At 35.9% G+C, this 20277-nt stretch overlaps 1 protein-coding gene across 1 annotated transcript; it reads right to left on the bottom strand.

Moving 5' to 3' along the window:
* Positions 1 to 19701: 19701 nt before the first annotated feature.
* Positions 19702 to 20076, bottom strand: LOC104899835 (hypothetical protein). The gene has a single exon (XM_048648282.1). It carries the CDS (start codon positions 20074 to 20076, stop codon positions 19702 to 19704), a length of 375 nt encoding a protein of 124 aa, XP_048504239.1.
* Positions 20077 to 20277: the final 201 nt, after the last annotated feature.

The following is a 20277-nucleotide window of genomic DNA, read 5'->3' as shown; positions in this document are numbered from 1 at the left end:
GATTTTGAACATGTTGAATTGGATTTGAAATTTTCTCAAAGCATCTTGAGTTCCTTTACTTCCATAGTGACCACATCATAATAAAGAAAGAAGATCTCCAAACTTTCTTGAAAAAAGACCCACATAGTGGATGGAACCATTAAACAAAAGCTTCGACTATGGATGATGGGAATACCCATTTGAGATCCCACAACTCTAACCGCCGATTCCAAATTTGCTGTGAGTATTTACACCGCAAAAATAGGTGGTTTCCATCTTCTTGGCCTTGATGACAGAGGACACACAAAGAATCCGTTTGAGGGATGATACCAAGACGCACAAGTTTTTCTTTAGTGTTTAGTTTCTTGAGCAAAGCCAACCACAGAAATATTTCAATTCGATGCGGTACGAGATTCTTCCAGAGACCTTTTATAGCATTGTCATTATAAGAAGGAGATGATTTGGAAAGTTCCATTGAGATAACTTTTACCGTGAAGTTGTCAGACTTGTTAGGGGCCCAAAGAAGTGAATCTTGGTCAGCTAGAGAGAGATGAACATTGTCTAGAGTGCGTTGAAGGGTCACTAGTTCTGCTACATCTTGAGGACATAAATTCCTTGCCCATGTTAGGTATCATTTCCAGTTGAAACCATCCCAAAATTCGCGTTGAGCAATTGTTAAGTTTTTGCAAGAACTCAATCTAAATAACCTCGAGCAAACCAGTTTCAGAGGTTTTTGGCCTACCCAAAGGTCGTGTTAGAACAAGTTGAAGATTTATCACGAATCCTTTTTCTCACATGGGAGAGGGTGAAGGATTTAGTACTTGAATTTTGTAATATTGCTGCTCAGATTAATTTTCACGGGCCTCCAGATGATGGAATTTTGAGATTTATTGTCGCGAAATTTTCGTCATATTCATATTTGGCTTGGATAGAAAATCTCCATAATTATTGCGGTCCTGTGAGATATTTTCATAGCCATTTTAAGAGAAGCCCCAAGTTTATATGATGAAGATTGTCGATTCCTATCCCCCTAGAGATTTAGAGAGCTCAACTTTCTCCCATGATACGGGAGATATGATTTTTTTGTATCCTTTGAGCTGCAGCACAAAAAATTTGTGTTGGATTTTTATGATTCTTTCAATGACCCTTTTGAAATGGGGAACAAGGACATATAGTATAACGGAAGATCTGCAAAGGAGGATTTGATTAAGGTGACTCTTCATTTAATTGACAGCAAGTTTCCTTTGCAAGATGAGAGTTCTTTCCATTTTTTCGAAAATAGGGTTCCACATAGCTATTCTATATAGGTTGTCGCCAAGGGGCAAGCCCAAATAAGTGAACGGCAAAGAGCCCCTTTTGCAGTTTGTTGCGTTTGCAAGTCCATGCAATATTAAATCATTAGCATTAAGGCCCATGATCAGGCTTTTATGGAAACTTACCTATAGCCCTAAGGAAAGTTCGAAGAGGATCAATAGTTTCTTGATATTTGCCAAAGATTCATGAGAGGGTGGGACAAATAAAATTGTATCGTCCGTCAATCGCAACTGTGAGATCTTGATTCCGTTTCGACTTATTTTGATGTCTTCCAACAAATTTTCCTCTATTGCTTTATTCAAGACGAGGTTGAGAGATTCCACAACAAGGTCGAAAAGAAATGGAGAAAGGTGGTTTCCTTGTCGGAAAGCCTTTTGAAGTTTAAATGGTTGAGTGGGGGCCATTGATGAGAATCGATGTTGAAGCTGACATCACACACGACCTTATCTATGATCTCCATTTATCCGGAAAGCTCATTTGTTCCATGATCCAATCCAAGAATCCCCACAATATGCTGTCAAAAGCCCTGTGGAAATCCAATTTTAGAATCACTTCTTTCTTGTTCTTCTTGCAAGAGTCTATTAACTCCCCCGTTATAAGGGTGCTATCGAGAATTCGAAACCCTTTTATATAAGCTAATTGTTGGGGACCAATAATGGAGTTCATGACTTTCTGGAGTCTCAATGCAAGAATCTTTGCTATTATCTTGTTGAGACACCCCGCCATACTTATGAGGTAGTATTCTGATAGACTTGAAGGATGATCGCACTTCGGAATAAGCGTTATAAACGCTGTATTACATCCCTTGGGAAACTTCCTGAGAACCAGAATTGCTCAACTGCTTCATAGACATCATCTTTAAATGTTTCCCAAGCGCTTTTGTGAAAGTCTAGATTATCAAAAATGTGGCTGCTGATATGTTCTTCTTTGAATATATTTTAAAAGAATTTGACGGCTTCTTCTTTGGTTTTGTCAGAGTCCTGAAATCTCACTCCATCAGTCATTAGTTGATCCATGGTATTGGGACGTTTTCTTATGGTTGTTGTTGTGTGGAAGTAACCTGTATTCCTGTCTCCTTCTTTTATCCATTGGGTTCTTGACATTTGGGCCCAATACGATTCTTTTTTCTTCATTCATTCCCAAAGCCCAATTTGTGCTAGTTTTCTCGCTTCAATTACTTCATCTGACATGATTCTGTCGTCAGCAATGGAATCAAGCTCTTGGATTTTATTTTCCAATTCAACAATTTTCTCGTCAATCATTCCAAATTCTTCAGTGTTCCATGTTTTCAGTATTTTGTTCACTGCCTTTAGTTTGTTGTTTATTGGAAGGGTTGAGGATTTAAACCAAGTCTATTTAATAACTTTTATGCACTTTGGGTCTGCTAGCTAACAATTGAGAAATTTGAAGGGTCGAGCTAGGACCCCAATTCTTGTCAGTTGTGTGGCCCAATAGGGGGCAATGATCCAATAACAAACGATTCAAGTTTTATTTTCAATGAGGGGATAGGATTCAGCCACTCATGAGTCATAAAGAGTCTAACAATCTTACTTGTGGAGGATCCTCTATGCCATGTAAACTTACCATTTGATGTGGGAATTTCTATGAGACCAATATCATGCAAAATAGATTTAAGCTCAAAAAAACCATTAGTTGAAAACAACATACTTCGATCCTCTCTCACAATCTTCCAAGGTTTCGTTGAAATTCCCCATCATAAGACATGGGAGGTGAGATGATTGCCAATAGCCTTTAATTTCACTCCACACAGATGATCTGACTTCTATAGAGAAAGGGTTGTAAACATTTATAAGACAACATTTAAGGTTGATGGAAGGGATATGTCCTGAAAGCACAATCCAATGTCTTTCTATTGTGAAAATTTCCATTTTGAATAATCATCGAGCCATAAGGTCATGATTCCCCTTGATGAGCCTATTGAGGGACTTAACACCCATCTCACATTAAGACTTTTCCAAAAGGATGGGATTAGTCTATTGTTAAGGTTTTCTAGTTTAGTTTCTTAGAGGAAGACGATGCTTGGGGAGTGTTGCAATGAAGTTACGGACGACATTTCTTTTATATTTGACCCTTAGGCCTCTTAGGTTCCAAGAAAAAATAATCATTGGGTTTACAGCTGAGGATGAGATGGGGTGGCATTACAACTGGGCTGCCTCCCAATTGCGTTTTTGACGAGATATGATCTCCTCTACTCTTGAGGATAAAACTGCTTGAGTCCCATCAAATCGAATCCCTTGTTGGGAGTCCATTTCCAAGATAGATGCAGAGCTAATGGAGGGTTTTTTTTTGGGGGGGGGGGGATCGGATGATGGTTGAGTGGATGGAGAAGGTTGTTAGAAAAGGATTTTCACAATTTTTGTTTTGATTTTGGTTTGGCATTTGATTGTTTTTTAGGATCTTTTTGGCTTTTTTTCTTGACATGGTAGGATTTGACGGGAGTTGGAATGGCAGCCTCAAACCTTGGGGGAAAGAGAGGCCTAGATAAAGATGAGGATGGTGAGAAGGATATTTTCTTTGGTTTATAGAGGAGCCCATATTTATTTAGGAGGAGAATTGGGAAATTTGGAACAGAATTGGTCTGGGAGATCCCAATGCGTTTGAAATATATGTGTTTTAGGTTTGAGGAGTTTAAGCATTCTTTTGGTGAGAAGCTTATGGGCTGGGCTTTGAAAATCGATGCGATTTGGGAAATGGAGAATAGGTTGGTTTGGTTGAGGGAGGAATGTGGGCTCGTATTATTTAAGGTATGGCTTCCGAGGTTTTTGTGGACAACGCATTTATTTCTAGACGTGTCAGATGAGGTAAACTAGGCGTTGGGGTAGGTGAAACTGGGGAATTAATGATGGCATCATGATTGATTGGGCTTCCTAGAGGATTGTCGTTTCGTTTTTCAAGGTGATTATTAAGAGAAGATTCTACGGCCTTTTTTTTTGAAATTTTGAACTAAAAGAGAAAATATTAAGCAATAAACTATTAAAAACACCGATCGCTGTGATTTTGTCATAAGTTTCTTAATAAATACCATCTTTTCAACATGTATATGATGCTTATTACCAACCATTTGGATTCGATAAATCAAAATCGTGAATTTATTGGAGAAAATTAGTCCAAAGCATATGTTACTATTAACCATTGACCAAAAAGGAGTGGAATACTCCCAAACAAGAAAAAGGTGTCAAAATTGGAGACTTTATTTGGTGGGCTTATCATTAAAAACCATAGACTACAAAGCTAAGGACAGAAAGAAAAGCTACAAGAACATATGAGAGAGATATAACTTGCAATTAAAGTTTATATCTTTGGGAAAGATTCGAATTTTTTCCTTAAATAATGCAAAAGTGGGTTTTAATTCCCAAAATATGCCCAAAAAAATTAAAATTCCCTGCGTACCGTCCACGTAAGACGGCACGCGAGAATTTTTTTTTTTTTTGTTTTAACCCAAGGAAACCGCTACTCAAAGTAGCGGTTTAATTTTAAAATAAACCGCTACTCTGAGTAGCGGTTTACCTGCGCAAAATATGGTAAGCAGATATCAGTTTTTATAATAAACCGCTACTCGGAGTAGCGGTTTACAAAAAAAAAAAAATTTTTTTTTTTTTTTTTTTGTAAACCGCTACTCCGAGTAGCGGTTTTACCTAAGTTGAAAAAAAAAAAAAATCTCGGCACTTGTAAACCGCTACTGCAAGTAGCGGTTTTACTAAAAAAAAATTCTCGCGTGCCGTCCTACGTGGACGGTACGCAGGGAATTTTAGTTTTTTTGGGCATATTTTGAGAATTAAAACCCAATTTTGCATTATCCAAGGAAAAAATTCGGAAAGATTATGATGTACGCCCTTCCTTGATTTTTTAGGTCATTTTTTTTTTAAGAAAATATGTTTTAGTCTAGTTGATTGGGTTTCTTGTGCCTTTTTTCAATTGCATATTTCTACGCTTGTTTTACTAATTTTTTATACTCTTTTTTTTATTTCTCTAAAAGAAAATGGTTAACTAAGGGTCCGTTCGGTATCATTGCCAGTTTCCAATTTTTGATTTTTATGATTTTAGAATCATAGGATATAAGTAGTATTATAAACATAAACTTGGTCATAATGATAGTAATCATGCTAATTTTGAAAACTAAAAACTAATTTTTTTAGTTTTTTGTTTCAAAAAAAAAAAAAACTGAAAACTGAAAACAGAAAATGATAACGAACGAGCCCTAAAAAACAAGATAGGAAATACAATTCAGTGTCTTGGTCGGCAAAAATCTCTATTACATAAGGGAAGGGGGGAGCAACGGTGTCCTCTTTTGAAATGCCTATTTTATCCCCTTCCCTTTCTAAATTACAAAAAGAATGTAAGTACCAAAATCGGGGTTCTAACAAAGCCACCGAAAATTAGATTTCAACATCACTCATAAATCACTTATATCAGGAAACTTTACAAATCACTCGTAGAATTGAGAAAATAACAAAAAATCACGAAAATCACTTAAATGATCAGAAACTTAATATACTAGGACGTCAATACAAACAAAAACATTCACAAAATTCACTTACAAATCATTGTTCTCAAAAATCATCATCTTTATTATCTCTATTATATAAGGGAAGGGGGAGCTATGGTGTCCCCGAATGAAGAGACTATTTACCCCTTTTCCTTTCTAAATTACAAATCTATATATATATATAAAACAAGGTTCATTTTTCTTACGTGTCAAGCCAACATTATTCAATGTTCACTTCGCCTACGTGTCATGCTACTACTACATCTGCCACGTGTCATTGCCAAATTCGACACTCTATTATATAACGTGTTCACATCCAAAAAATCTGATATCACATGGCTGATAATTTCCTTCCAAAAAAAACTACCTTGAAATCAAACAATGATATTAGTGTGAGAAGTTTTAAACAACTGCCTAAATTATGCTATCGGTCAAATATAATTAAATGTTTTTATTTAAAATTCAAAATTCACCCACCAAGAATTGTATTATAGTTGCGGGAAAATAAAGGTAAAAAATGTTATTATATAAGATGTTCATGTAATACACCCTAATATAAACTGATTGTCAGAAAATAAAATGTTCATTCATCCATATTTCAATCTCAATTATAAATTCCTAAATGACAGTTATACTATAATATTAAATTAATTTTCACTAACTGTTAAAACTTACAATCTTGATTTTTTCAATATATTTCTCACTCATTAACTGTAATAAATCTAATCCTTTCCCAAAACCAGCTCAAGTTATAATTTCGGAATGTTCTTTTCTCTCTAATTTTTTTTTTGGACGAAAAACTGATTTACAAAAAAAAATTCTAATTTTGAAAATTTTATTTTTTAAAAGATGAAAATCTGATTTAATAAATAAAAACATGTTTCACAAAAAAAAATCTGATTTATTATAATTTTACTTTATTTTTCAGAATTTTATATTTATAAAATTTATTATAACAAAAAAAAAATTAATCTTATTAAGTAATGAGATGATTTATGTATTGTATTGTAGTGACCATTAAAGAATTGATATCGTTATTATATAGGACCCATAATCGATTGTGTTTTTTTTAGAATAATATTTAAAAAAAACGATTTGCTTGAATAAAATAATGGGATTATTGCCTCATCATGGTCTACATAGTGTATAAATTGATTTGCTTGAAAAAACCGATTTGTTTGCATAGATTATTGCTTCATCATCATATTCTTTCCTAAAGTAATATCATCATATTCTTTCCTAAAGTAATATTATTCTCCTTACATTAAAATTACCACGTGGTAAAGCAAAGCAATAGGTTCAAATGAAGATGACACGTGGCAAAAGCAAGAGGTGACCGGAAAAATTAGGATGAATGAGAGCAGAGGAAGCTTCATGTCTTGCCACGTAGGCTGAAGTTTTCTCTCTAATTCTTTTCTCGATCTCTAATTAAAACTTAGAATATTTTTTATAAGGCATGTTCTAATAAAATAAGAACAATCATACTACTAATTATAGATAATTCACAAGTCATAATATTGCAGCATAAGGGTCTTAAGCCAGTTTTAAACTATTCTATTCTTACAAGATTCTAATTTTTTTTAATCACAAGGCCATAATAAAATATTTCAACCTAAAATTACGAGATACACCTCTTTCACGAGTATGTTGGAATGTAAATATAGAAGTTTGAAATTGTTATAAAATACAATTCTAAAAATCGAAAAGAATATTGAAAAGAACACAGGTCATATGGTGATCAAGAAATAAAAGGCAAATCAAGACAAAAATATGCCATATTTGTATAATTTTCTTGAGTGATTGTCTATTTAAATTAACTTTTTCACTTAGAAATTTAGAGATAACCCCATTCATTTTGATGAAAATCATGCTATATAAAACTTTGAGATTGTTTTTTAATACAATTTGGATAATCATATCATAAATTTGTAATAAGATAGTTTAATAAGAGAGATGAGTTGAGCGGGACTGCAGAAAGCAAGGAGTGAAAGTTGTTGCATGATCGAGTGACAGTAGTGCTGCGTATTGTGTTTTTATATGAGCCTCTGTATAAAACGATAGGCAGAACAAAAGCTTCTTCATTCAACTTATTTTGTTTTAAGAAAGTTTTTTTTACTAAGCAAGTAATTAATTAATTAGAGCAAACAGTTACAACCTAAAACCAACTAAGAGAAAGCAAACCTTTGCTTAGCAAAAAAAAAAAAAAAAAGTTGGTTGGTCACATGTTTTATCATGACATTAGCTACACAATCACTAAACATACGGGTCATGAGCCGGTTTTAAAATTTATTTTTAATACACAATATGATTATGAAAACTTGAAATCAATCAGCTACTATTCAAATCATGATTTTAGGAGAAACATCCTAAAATCTTAAATTTATAAACAAAGTATTCCCCACAATTTAATGTATTTTTTTGTTTCATTTACGTAATTATAAATGTATATATCACGATCACAATATTTTTAAAGTTTAAAATGTTATAACAAAGGAGTGAAAGTTGTTGCATGATCGAGTGACAGTAGTGCTGCGTATTGTGTTTTTATATGAGCCTCTGTATAAAACGATAGGCAGAACAAAAGCTTCTTCATTCAACTTATTTTGTTTTAAGAAAGTTTTTTTTTACTAAGCAAGTAATTATATTAATTAGAGCAAACAGTTACAACCTAAAACCAACTAAGAGAAAGCAAACCTTTGCTTAGCAAAAAAAAAAAAAAAGTTGGTTGGTCACATGTTTTATCATGACATTAGCTACATCAATCACTAAACATACGGGTCATGAGCCGGTTTTAAAATTTATTTTTAATACACAATATGATTATGAAAACTTGAAATCAATCAGCTACTATTCAAATCATGATTTTAGGAGAAACATCCTAAAATCTTAAATTTATAAACAAAGTATTCCCCCACAATTTAATGTATTTTTTTTGTTTCATTTACGTAATTATAAATGTATATATCACGATCACAATATTTTTAAAGTTTAAAATGTTATAACAAAGGAGTGAAAGTTGTTGCATGATCGAGTGACAGTAGTGCTGCGTATTGTGTTTTTATATGAGCCTCTGTATAAAACGATAGGCAGAACAAAAGCTTCTTCATTCAACTTATTTTGTTTTAAGAAAGTTTTTTTTTACTAAGCAAGTAATTATATTAATTAGAGCAAACAGTTACAACCTAAAACCAACTAAGAGAAAGCAAACCTTTGCTTAGCAAAAAAAAAAAAAAAGTTGGTTGGTCACATGTTTTATCATGACATTAGCTACATCAATCACTAAACATACGGGTCATGAGCCGGTTTTAAAATTTATTTTTAATACACAATATGATTATGAAAACTTGAAATCAATCAGCTACTATTCAAATCATGATTTTAGGAGAAACATCCTAAAATCTTAAATTTATAAACAAAGTATTCCCCCACAATTTAATGTATTTTTTTTGTTTCATTTACGTAATTATAAATGTATATATCACGATCACAATATTTTTAAAGTTTAAAATGTTATAACAAAGGAGTGAAAGTTGTTGCATGATCGAGTGACAGTAGTGCTGCGTATTGTGTTTTATATGAGCCTCTGTATAAAACGATAGGCAGAACAAAAGCTTCTTCATTCAACTTATTTTGTTTTAAGAAAGTTTTTTTTTACTAAGCAAGTAATTATATTAATTAGAGCAAACAGTTACAACCTAAAACCAACTAAGAGAAAGCAAACCTTTGCTTAGCAAAAAAAAAAAAAAGTTGGTTGGTCACATGTTTTATCATGATATTAGCTACATCAATCACTAAACATACGGGCCATAAGCCGGTTTTAAATTTTATTTTTAATACACAATATGATTATGAAAACTTGAAATCAATCAGCTACTATTCAAATCATGATTTTAGGAGAAACATCCTAAAATCTTAAATTTATAAACAAAGTACTCCCCCACAGTTTAATGTGTTTTTTTGTTTCATTTACGTAATTATAAATGTATATATCACGATCACAATATTTTAAAAGTTTAAAATGTTATAACAAAGGATTTTTATGTATATTAAATATAATTTTACATTTTATATTTTTTTAATCTTAAATACATGGATTCTAAATAATCACGGATTCAATATATTTCAAATAAAAACAACTACTTAATATACAAAATAATGTTGTCGTACGTTATATACAGCTCCAAACCATTTCTACATAAAACCTCCCGTGCATTTTTGCACGGGTGGAAAGCTAGTTCATTTACAAACCAAAGGGAGATTCAAATAAAAATACTGAAAATAAAATTATAACAATAACTCACAAGTCAATTAAAATCATAGAATTGCATGATTTACATTATACAAATCACTCAAATGAGTAAACTTTACAAAAACCAAAACATTAACTTACAAAGTACAACCATTACACTACAACGTCAATACATACTCACAAAATTTTTGACTTGAAATCCAAGTGTCCACTTTCTTCACAATATATGAAGTAGTATACTTAATTCAAAAACCAACTAAAAAATTATACTATTAGAAATCATAGGTAAATTCAATAAAATTTCTATTTTGTTCATAGACTCTAACTTTGAAAAGTAAACAAAAAAGACTGGTGAGAGACTTAAGTGACACAAACTAAACCAATAAATTTTGTAACTAAAAATAATTATACTCCGTATGTTTAATGTTCAAATTCTGACTTTTACGTACGTCGAAAAAAATCGAGTTTTTGTCTTAAAAAAATTCAAGCACGCATCGCGTGCAAAAAACGCTAGTAAAATTAAAGCGAGGACAACTTGTTCATTGTTTTTTTTTTTTTTTTTTGTTAATTTGTTTGTTGGATTTAATTGAAAGTGTGAGCCTGTGTGACAGAAGCAAATGAAAGCATTAGGTAAGAAATTATTCTACAAGCACCTGAGACTCTGAGAGGCTGAGAAAATCACAGTACATAAAGCATGAGCAATTGTTGACTTTTTTTTTTTTGATAATTATGAGCAATTGTCAAAAAAAAAAAAAAAAAAAAAAAAAAAAAAAAAAAAAAAAAAAAAAAAAAAAAAAAAAAAAAAAAAAAAAGTCAACAATTGCTCATGCTTTATGTACTGTGATTTTCTCAGCCTCTCAGAGTCTCAGGTGCTTGTAGAATAATTTCTTACCTAATGCTTTCATTTGCTTCTGTCACACAGGCTCACACTTTCAATTAAATCCAACAAACAAATTAACAAAAAAAAAAAAAAAAAAAAAAAAAAAAAAAAAAAAAAAGATGAGAGAGAGAGAAATTGTTGGCTCACACTCTCATGTACTTTTTTTTTTTTTTTTTTTTTTTTTTTTTTTTTTTTTTTTTTTTTTTTTTTTTTTTTTTTTTTTTTTTTTTTTTTTTTTTTGATAATTATGAGCAATTGTTGGCTCAACTAGTTCTTTCTCAAGAGCATGTAGACAAATACATTTCTTAGAGAAAATAAAGAAAAAAGATGAGAGAGAGAGAGAGGAAAAGCGAGATTCCTAGAGAGAGAAACCAAGCTCATCAATGGCAGATGGTCGTAAAGCGAAAACCTAAACCCCATCAAGCTCATGCCCTCCATACCTGCTTCGTAAACTTCCTTCCCCTATCCATGACCAGTTCAGAAATTGGGAAAATATTCAAGACCCATGGATTCATTGAATTCATATATATCCCCATGATTAAAGAAAACTCAAACCACAAGTGTGCCTTTGTCAAATTTAAATTCCCACAATCCCTCCCTACTGCAATCCGTGATGAAAATGGCAAAAAACTGGGAGACCATCAAATCACGGTGTATCCTGCAAAGTTTGATAAAAGTCTCCCACCGAAAAGCCTGGACCCAACCTATCACCTCCCCCCTCCACCAAGCACCAGACCACCACCCAGAAAACAACTGCCACCAAAGCGAGACGCGAAACGTGATTCAAGAACCTACAAAGAAGTCACCTCCCCACAACCCGGTCAAACACACCCTCAACATCACCCCATTCATCATACCCCACCCTATAATAAACCACCCTCACCAAAAACTACGACCCTTACTTTCCCCCATCCCTCTTCCCACAGAATTATGCACTCCCGGGCCCTTGGTGATGACACTGAGAAAATAAGGAGCACATTGGGGGCCATTGATCTTGAAGGAGACTATGTGGCAGCAATAAAAGGTAAGAAATGTGATGAAAATGAAGAAATGATGCACAGAAGTGTAGTGGCAGTAGCAGCGTCCCCTCAATCATCTGAATTGCTCATGGACATGATTCTGACAGAAGGTGTCAACAATCTCTCAATAAAAACTATGGGGGGTATGCTCCACCTTATCACCTTCGTCTCTAATGAAGATAAGAAAGCCATGGTCGAAAGCAAATGGTTGGACCAATGGTTTGTCTCTATCCAAGATGTTAATGACCAAACATCAGCCTTATGGAGAGAGACCTGGCTTAATATCTATGGGGTCCCATTAAGTGCTTGGAGCTATGAAAACTTTTATAACATTGGGTGCATCTTTGGGCGTGTAATCTCAGTAAACTACAACAATCTTGATCGTGCACAAGTACTGATAATCTCAGACTGTATGTTTGAAATCAATGGGAAAATATCATTGGAGATTGATGACATGGAATTCCCAGTTTTCGTATCGGAATATAAGAGTCAATGGAATGTGTCACTTGCAACCAAAAAGTCAGTAAACAAAGCTGATCAATCCAAACCAACAACCAATCCAATCCCTGAACATTCTCTGTCACGAACTGATGAAAACAAATCCGAGCTCAAAAGTCCAATCACCCCACATGCAGAGGAACAGCCACCTCTTAGCAATGATTGCATGGGTAAACCACAACCTGACAAAAACACAAACCATTGCGATTCCCTAGAGCCGCCTTTTAATGAGCCTTTAATGAGCCACACTTCCCATCACATTAACCCATTGCCCTATGAAAATCAAATCAGTCCATCAAAGGACACATCACTACCCTCCCCACAATCTTCTCCACCCTCTCAAAATGGGCCTTGTAATGGGCCTAGGAAACCCCTCCTCATAATGAAAACCCACGAACCTAAACACAATTTCCCTATTACCTCCACACAAGACCTTCCCAAGCCCACTTCCTCCCTACCCAAAGGAAACTCTTCCCTTCCATTATCAAATAAATTTGGGCCGCTCCAACGACAGCCCAAAACCTCCTCTACATCATCAGGGTCATTGGGTTCATCTTCAGGATCGGGGCCTCTCTTTCCACCTGGTTTCGAAGATACTATACCCTCCCAAATAAAAATAGCACAACTAAGAAGAAGAAAGAAAAAGTTGGAAAAAAAAAGAAAGCTAATGATGAGTGCTGTCATAGACCAAGCAAATGAAGTAACTAACCAAACCCGGTTCTCCATGGGGTCAGTCAGTGTGGAAGATATAGTTGAGATGGCGGGCCTTTTGGGCCTTTCGTTCAGTGGACCAAGATCTGAACTGCGATCCCGGATTCAGGCCATCCTCAATGGGCAATTCCAAGAGTGGTCCAATAACCACAAGTAAGTCTTTCTACACAATTCACCCAAAACCATCAATTTAAATGAAAATCATTTCTTGGAACATAAGAGGACTCAATGCCAGAATAAAAAAACGAGCCCTGAAAAAGATGTCTGCCTCACATAACCCAAACTTCATTTTCATTCAAGAAACAAAAATAGAGGAAACCAATCCTAGACTCATCAAGGCTTTGTGGAATATAGACAATGTAGCACACCTGTTTTCACCCTCGGTGGGAAACTCTGGGGGCCTCATCTCCCTTTGGGAGGAAGCTTTTTTCATGATGGAGACATATAGAATTGAGGAAAACTGGATTGCAATCTCTGGCCTTTTCCCCTCACTGAAATTCAGAGGTTGTTTAATTAATATCTATAATCCCTGTGACAAGGAGAAAAGATCACTGGTCTGGGAATCTCTCACCGAATTCTGCCTAAATACGTCATGTCCGTGTCTACTCATTGGTGATTTCAATGAGGTGTTGGGGCCCACTGAAAGAGGCAGCAATCGCTTATCTCAATCTGGTGTAAAGGAGTTTCAGGAATTCATTGAAAATGTACACTTAACTGAAATCCCAGCAAAGGATGGATGGTATACTTGGTTTCGAGGGCAAGAAAAGAGCAAGCTGGACCGCCTGCTAGTAAACCCGGATTGGATCACGACCCTACCAGCCCTTCAAGTCTCAATTCAAAAACGAAGCGTCTCCGATCACTGCCCACTACTTGTCTTATCCAAGGATACGAACTGGGGACCAAGGCCCTTTAGATTTCAAAATTGCTGGCTATCACATCCGGGTTGTATGCAAATCATCAAGGAAACATGGAGAGAGTTCCCTCAAAGCGATTTGAATGAAAAGCTGCGCATAATCAAAGAAAGATTGAAAGTATGGAACAGAGAGGAATTTGGCCTCATTGATCATAAAATATCCTCCCTAGAAAACACAATCCATGAAATCGACCAAATCGCCAACACAAGAGACCTCACTGATTCAGAAATAAGTGAAAGAAGGTCTGCCCAGCATGATTTGTGGGAATGGATGAAGAGGAAGGAAACCTATTGGGCCCAAAACTCCAGGGCCCAATGGATAAAGGAAGGGGACCGGAATACCAAATATTTCCACACCCTGGCCTCGGTCCGAAGAAGGAAAAATACCATAACCTCCTTAATTTCTAACGGTGTGTTTATTGATGACCCCACAGGTATACAGGCAGAAGCAGTTTCTTTCTTCTCAAACATCTTTCAAGAAGAGTTCACCTGCAGACCGATATTTGAGGGGTTGAACTTCAAAAAACTTTCTCCTGATCAGGCGAATTCTCTTGTTGGAAAATTCTCCCAGTTGGAAATTGATGAGGCTGTGCAATCCTGCAATTCTCAAAAGGCCCCAGGGCCGGATGGCTATAATTTTAGATTTATCAAAGAAGCATGGGAGGTGATAAAGGAAGATGTCTATGGCTATGTCGAGGAGTTTTGGCACTCAAGCAGACTTCCAAAAGGTTCAAATGTCGCCTTCATCGCCCTTATTGCAAAGTGTGAAAACCCGGATGGTTTAAAGGATTATAGGCCCATAAGTATGGTGGGCTGTCTGTACAAGATAATAGCAAAGATTCTGGCTCGTAGGCTACAAAAAGTTATGGACTCCCTCATCGGTCCATACCAATCGGCATTCATTGCGGGGCGACAAATTTTAGATGGTGCCCTTGTGGCGGGGGAACTCATTGAGACTTGCAAGCGGGAAAAGATAAAATCAACAATTTTGAAGCTGGACTTTCACAAGGCCTTCGATAGTGTGGCATGGAATTTTTTGGAGTGGATTTTGATTCAAATGGACTTTCCTTCTCAATGGCGATCATGGATTATGTCATGTATCAGGAGTGCGGCTGCATCAATCTTAGTCAATGGATCACCCACTGTGCCTTTCAAATTACATAGAGGCCTTCGACAGGGGGACCCCCTCTCTCCCTTTCTTTTCGATCTGATTGTTGAGACTCTAAGTCTTGTTATTCAAAAAGCCGAGAATCTGGGGCTATGGGAGGGAGTCAAAATATCTCGAGGAGGCACATCTCTGACTCATCTTCAGTACGCGGACGATACTGTAATCTTTTGTCCACCCAACATTGGATACCTGCTCAACATCAAGAAAACTCTCATATTATTTCAACTGGCCTCCGGGTTGAAAGTGAACTTTCATAAAAGTTCTATACATGGTATTCATACGGAGGAACCATGGCTTCAAATGGCCGCCAATTCTTTACTATGCAAAGTGGGTGGATTCCCCATCACCTATTTGGGACTCCCTATTGGGGGTAACATATCAAGGCTTTCTCTATGGGAGCCCATCATTAAAAGGATTGAAAAAAAACTATCAACATGGAAAGGAAGCCTACTATCCCTTGCGGGAAGATTGACACTCATAAAAGCATCGATCTCAAGTCTCCCAATGTACTATATGTCGCTATTCCCGACCCCGAAAGGGGTTCTTGACAGGATAAACAAATTGCAGCGAAAATTTCTATGGTGCGGGAACTCGAAGAACTCCTTCATGGCTCTTGCGGCGTGGGACTTGCTAGAGCTCCCGAAAAATCTGGGAGGCCTCGGGTGTGGGAATTTATTCCACCGTAACCTCTCCCTTCTCTTCAAGTGGATGTGGAGACTCCTCCATGAACCTCAAGCCCTTTGGTGTAAAGTAGTTACCGAAAAATACAACTACTCTAACCAACCACTCCTCCACGAACTTGCCATTCCGACAAAGGCTGGGCCATGGAGGAATATATGCGCAATCATACTTAAAAACCACGATACATGCCGACTGTTAAAAACAAATATTTTAAGAAGATTGGGGAACGGATTAAAGGCTCTATTCTGGCACGACCAGTGGCTCGGCAGCACCCCTCTGAAAAACAAATTCCCTCGGCTCTACTCTATTGCCTCAGACCCTGGGGCGAGAATTTCCTCTTGCGGAGAATGGCGAGATACATCATGGGAATGGGATTTGACATGGCGCAGAGCTTTCCGACCAAGAGACTCAGAGGAATGGGTGGCGCTAAAAAAGCTACTAGACACTGCCCACCCCTCAACGGTATCCGATGACTCCTACTCATGGACCCTCTCAAAATCTGGGGACTTCACCGTTAATTCCCTTAGCACTGAACTTGCAAAAGCAGCTGCTACTCATCACAACCAACTCATCAACTGGAAGAGGATTTGGAAGGGTCTCATCCCCCCACGGATCGAATTGTTTACTTGGCTGGCTTTACTCGGGAAAATAAACACCAAAGTGAAACTAGCAAGGATGAATATTCTCACACATGATGAAGTGACTTGTGTTCTATGCGGTGAATCCGAAGAAAATGCGGACCATCTCTTGTTGCAATGTGAATTTGCAAGGAAATTATGGTGTTGGTGGCTCGAGACTTGGGGGATGAGCTGGGTAGCGCCTAGTCGATTATGCGAAGCCTTTGAACAATGGGAGATCACGGGTGCCCCTCCTTTCCTTAAAAAAGTATGGAGAGCGATTTTCTCGATAATAATCTGGTCGATATGGAAGGAGAGGAACTCCAGAATTTTCAGAAATGTGGCATGCTCTATCCAACAAACCCAGGATCTAATCCTCACAAGACTTAGCTGGTGGATAAAAGGGTGGGGCACCCCATTTCCATACTCATGTGAAGACATTATCAGAAACCCGAAGGCTCTTGCATGGGCTGAACCTCGAGCCTCCACCGCAATTATCTCCCCAATATCAGAAAGGTTTTGGTCTCCTCCACCCCCTCTCTCCCTCAAATGGAATGTGGATGCATCGGTAAGCCCCATTCATCCTGTGTCGGCAATTGGTGGTGTACTACGAAACAATCAAGGGCATTTCATGTGTATGTTTTCGAGCCCCGTCCCTCGAATTGAAATCAACTCAGCTGAAGTTTTTGCCATCTTTAGAGCGATCCAGATCTCAATGGCATATGATAACATGAGAAACTCGAGTCTAATAATTGAGTCCGACTCCTCAAATGCGGTGAAATGGAGTAACGAAGATCATGGGGGGCCTTGGAATTTAAATTTCCAACTCAACTATATCCGAAATGCAAGAAGATCGAGTTTGGGAATTAGTATTATTCACAAGGGCCGTAGCTCTAACATGGTTGCCGACTCTCTGGCAAAACAAGGTCTGGTTAGAGATGATGAGTTTTTGGCTTGGATGTAGCTTACATAGGTGCAATTAGAAGAATGGATTGGCTGTATGTACTGCTGCCTGTTGGCGCCAATTTTGAGACTCTGTGTCAAATGAGTTTTTAGAATTGGCTTTGTAAAACTGTAGCCCATGGGCCTTTATGGAATTAAATCAATGGATAAAATTATCAAAAAAAAAAAACTAGTTCTTTCTCAAAAACTTCTTTGCACTCTCATAATTATGTGCTTTCATTTAGACTTTAGACTTTAATCTACCTTCAATATATCTTCAAATATTGCAACTTCTTTTCGATTGAATTGAAATGCTAATGCATGACTTATGTAATCCTAACTTAATCATTTCTTCCCCAAAGAAAAATATTTACATAAATATGAAAATGTATGACTTTAATCCGTCTTGTATATATCATCTACTAAGTACTAATAAAGTATTTAATTCGTCTTTCATTATTATAATTAAATACTTTGATAGATATATCATCTACTAATAAAGTAGGTCCATTATCTATTAATAATGGACCTACTTTTATGTAAATTACATAGAACCCTTTTAATAATTAAGCCGTCTTTGTTTCGTCTTTCATTATTATAATTAAATACTTTGATAGATATATCATCTACTAATAAAGTAGGTCCATTATCTATTAATAATGGACCTACTTTTATGTAAATTACATAGAACCCTTTTAATAATTAAACCGTCTTTGTGCTTTTTAATAAAAAATTTAATATTGGTTGACATTTGTAGAATGAAAATTCAAATACAGTAGAAGTTTCAGATTAGAAGCTTCCTATTTCCAACTTCCTAGTAGCCTAGTAGGTAGAATTTGGCAGAGTATTTGAGATAAATTGGGCCTCGCTACTAGAGTCTACACTACTAGTTCTACTTCTATGATGCAAGTGCAACTAATGGGTTTCATTTCATGCAGTGAATTGTATCTGTTGTAAACTGAAAACACATAGTACTACTGCTTCTAAAATCTAGAGAATTTACGCGGGCCTCCCGCCTCTTTTAAGATGAAGTACTCCGTTCATAACGAATTACTAGCAACATTTGATGTTATTAATTGTGAAAGCAAAAACATTCAATATTATTAGTAATTCGTTACAAAATGAGTAAGATTAATAAAATGCCGAAAATAATTAATAAATTGGCGGGCCGAAGTATGGTTTGTAGCTAATTGGGCGCCATTAATTAAGCAATGACGCACAATTAGTTAAACATTTATAAGCATTCACGTGTAGTGTCCCATTATTTTCTTCTTTTTAATTAATTCTGCTTCTGTTTGTATCTGCTAAATAAATACTACTACTAGTGTCTAGTGAAGGGAGTAACCGAGTAAATAAACCATTTGATCATTACATATGGTCCCTGCCCCACCCACGTAACTATAATTTCCAACTTATTAGTGTGTCATTTAATTTTTTTCACTATTATTACACAAAAATAAAATAAAATAAGATGATCAAATTTGACTTTACAAACCTCAGCAGTTATGTCACCCTCATTTCATGCAAAACTTAAAAACCCTTTTATTTATGACAATTAAATGTAGTACTAGTATTGATTAAGATTCAGTAGTGTTATAGGTTAACCCCAATTTGCATCCACATTGAAAAGGAAGAACAAAAGAGAAAGAAGCAAAATTGAAGATAAACAACTACTAGAGTAAACCAAGTGGTCTTGATATAATGGTCGCTCACTTCGTCCCTTAACTAATTGGTCGAGAGTTCGATCCTCAATCTTTGGGAATGAAAAGAGATTCTTGACCAGCCCTTTACCCTTAATTGGAATATTCGGGACGAGGGGATTAGTTACTTCTATCGGCGGTGGATACCTTGATTGTTAAAAAAAAACTACTAGAGTAGTTTAGTAGTACAACATCAATTTAATTAAGGGTAAGATAGAAGAAGAAAAATAAAGATTATGATTATAATTTGGTTGCAGAGAAGACGGGAAAATGATTTACATGCCTAATTAATCAGGAAGTAAGTAACCTTTAGCTGAATTCCCGTCTTATGGGCAACCAAACATGGTCTCAATAGAAGAGATAAACTAATCAAACAGAGTCTAGCTAATACTTCACCTTCCGTATCTAAATAAGTGACACACTTCTTTCGAAAAGCGCGTCAGTTACATAGATACAGAAGACACCATACCAATTACCAATAGCTATGCTAATACGCCGCATATATTTATATAAAGAGAGGATTTTAATGACTCAGATTATGGTTGTGGTTGTTGTTGCGGAGGAAATCAAGAAGAACAGTACTCTTGCACTTGGGACACTTAGGATCAGCCTCAGAAAGCATAACATACATAAGACACCTAGGACAACCTACCAAAACCATGGAAGTAGTTTCAGGGCTGCTTGAGTATTTAAGACTTTCTTCAGACGACACACATGATCTTGGTGGTGATGATTGATCTTCCGATGAAGAAGTTGACATCCTTACTACTTCTGTTACCCTTGGTGCTGCTGTTGCTGGTGGCCGTGCTGACACTGATAAATTCAGCTTCAAATCCAGCTCTTGATTGTTGTTGTTGCTGCTACTCATACCACTCCTTCGATTATTCCTTCTACTCATCTTCTACAAAATTATTTTATACTTGTATATAAACTAGAAATAACTCAAAAAAGAGACGGAGAAAGTATATATATATAACGAAGAGAAACTTACTGGAAATAAAATAGCTGATGAGTCTGGGTATATAATATATAATATATAATATATAGTATATAGTATACAGTATACAATTCTGTATACTATATAGTTGGATACCAGGAT

This window comes from Beta vulgaris, chromosome 7, assembly GCF_026745355.1.
Source record: "Beta vulgaris subsp. vulgaris cultivar EL10 chromosome 7, EL10.2, whole genome shotgun sequence".
Lineage (NCBI taxonomy): Eukaryota > Viridiplantae > Streptophyta > Magnoliopsida > Caryophyllales > Amaranthaceae > Beta > Beta vulgaris.
Note: the sequence above shows the minus strand (reverse complement) of the source record. Positions and strands in the feature narration are given on the sequence as shown.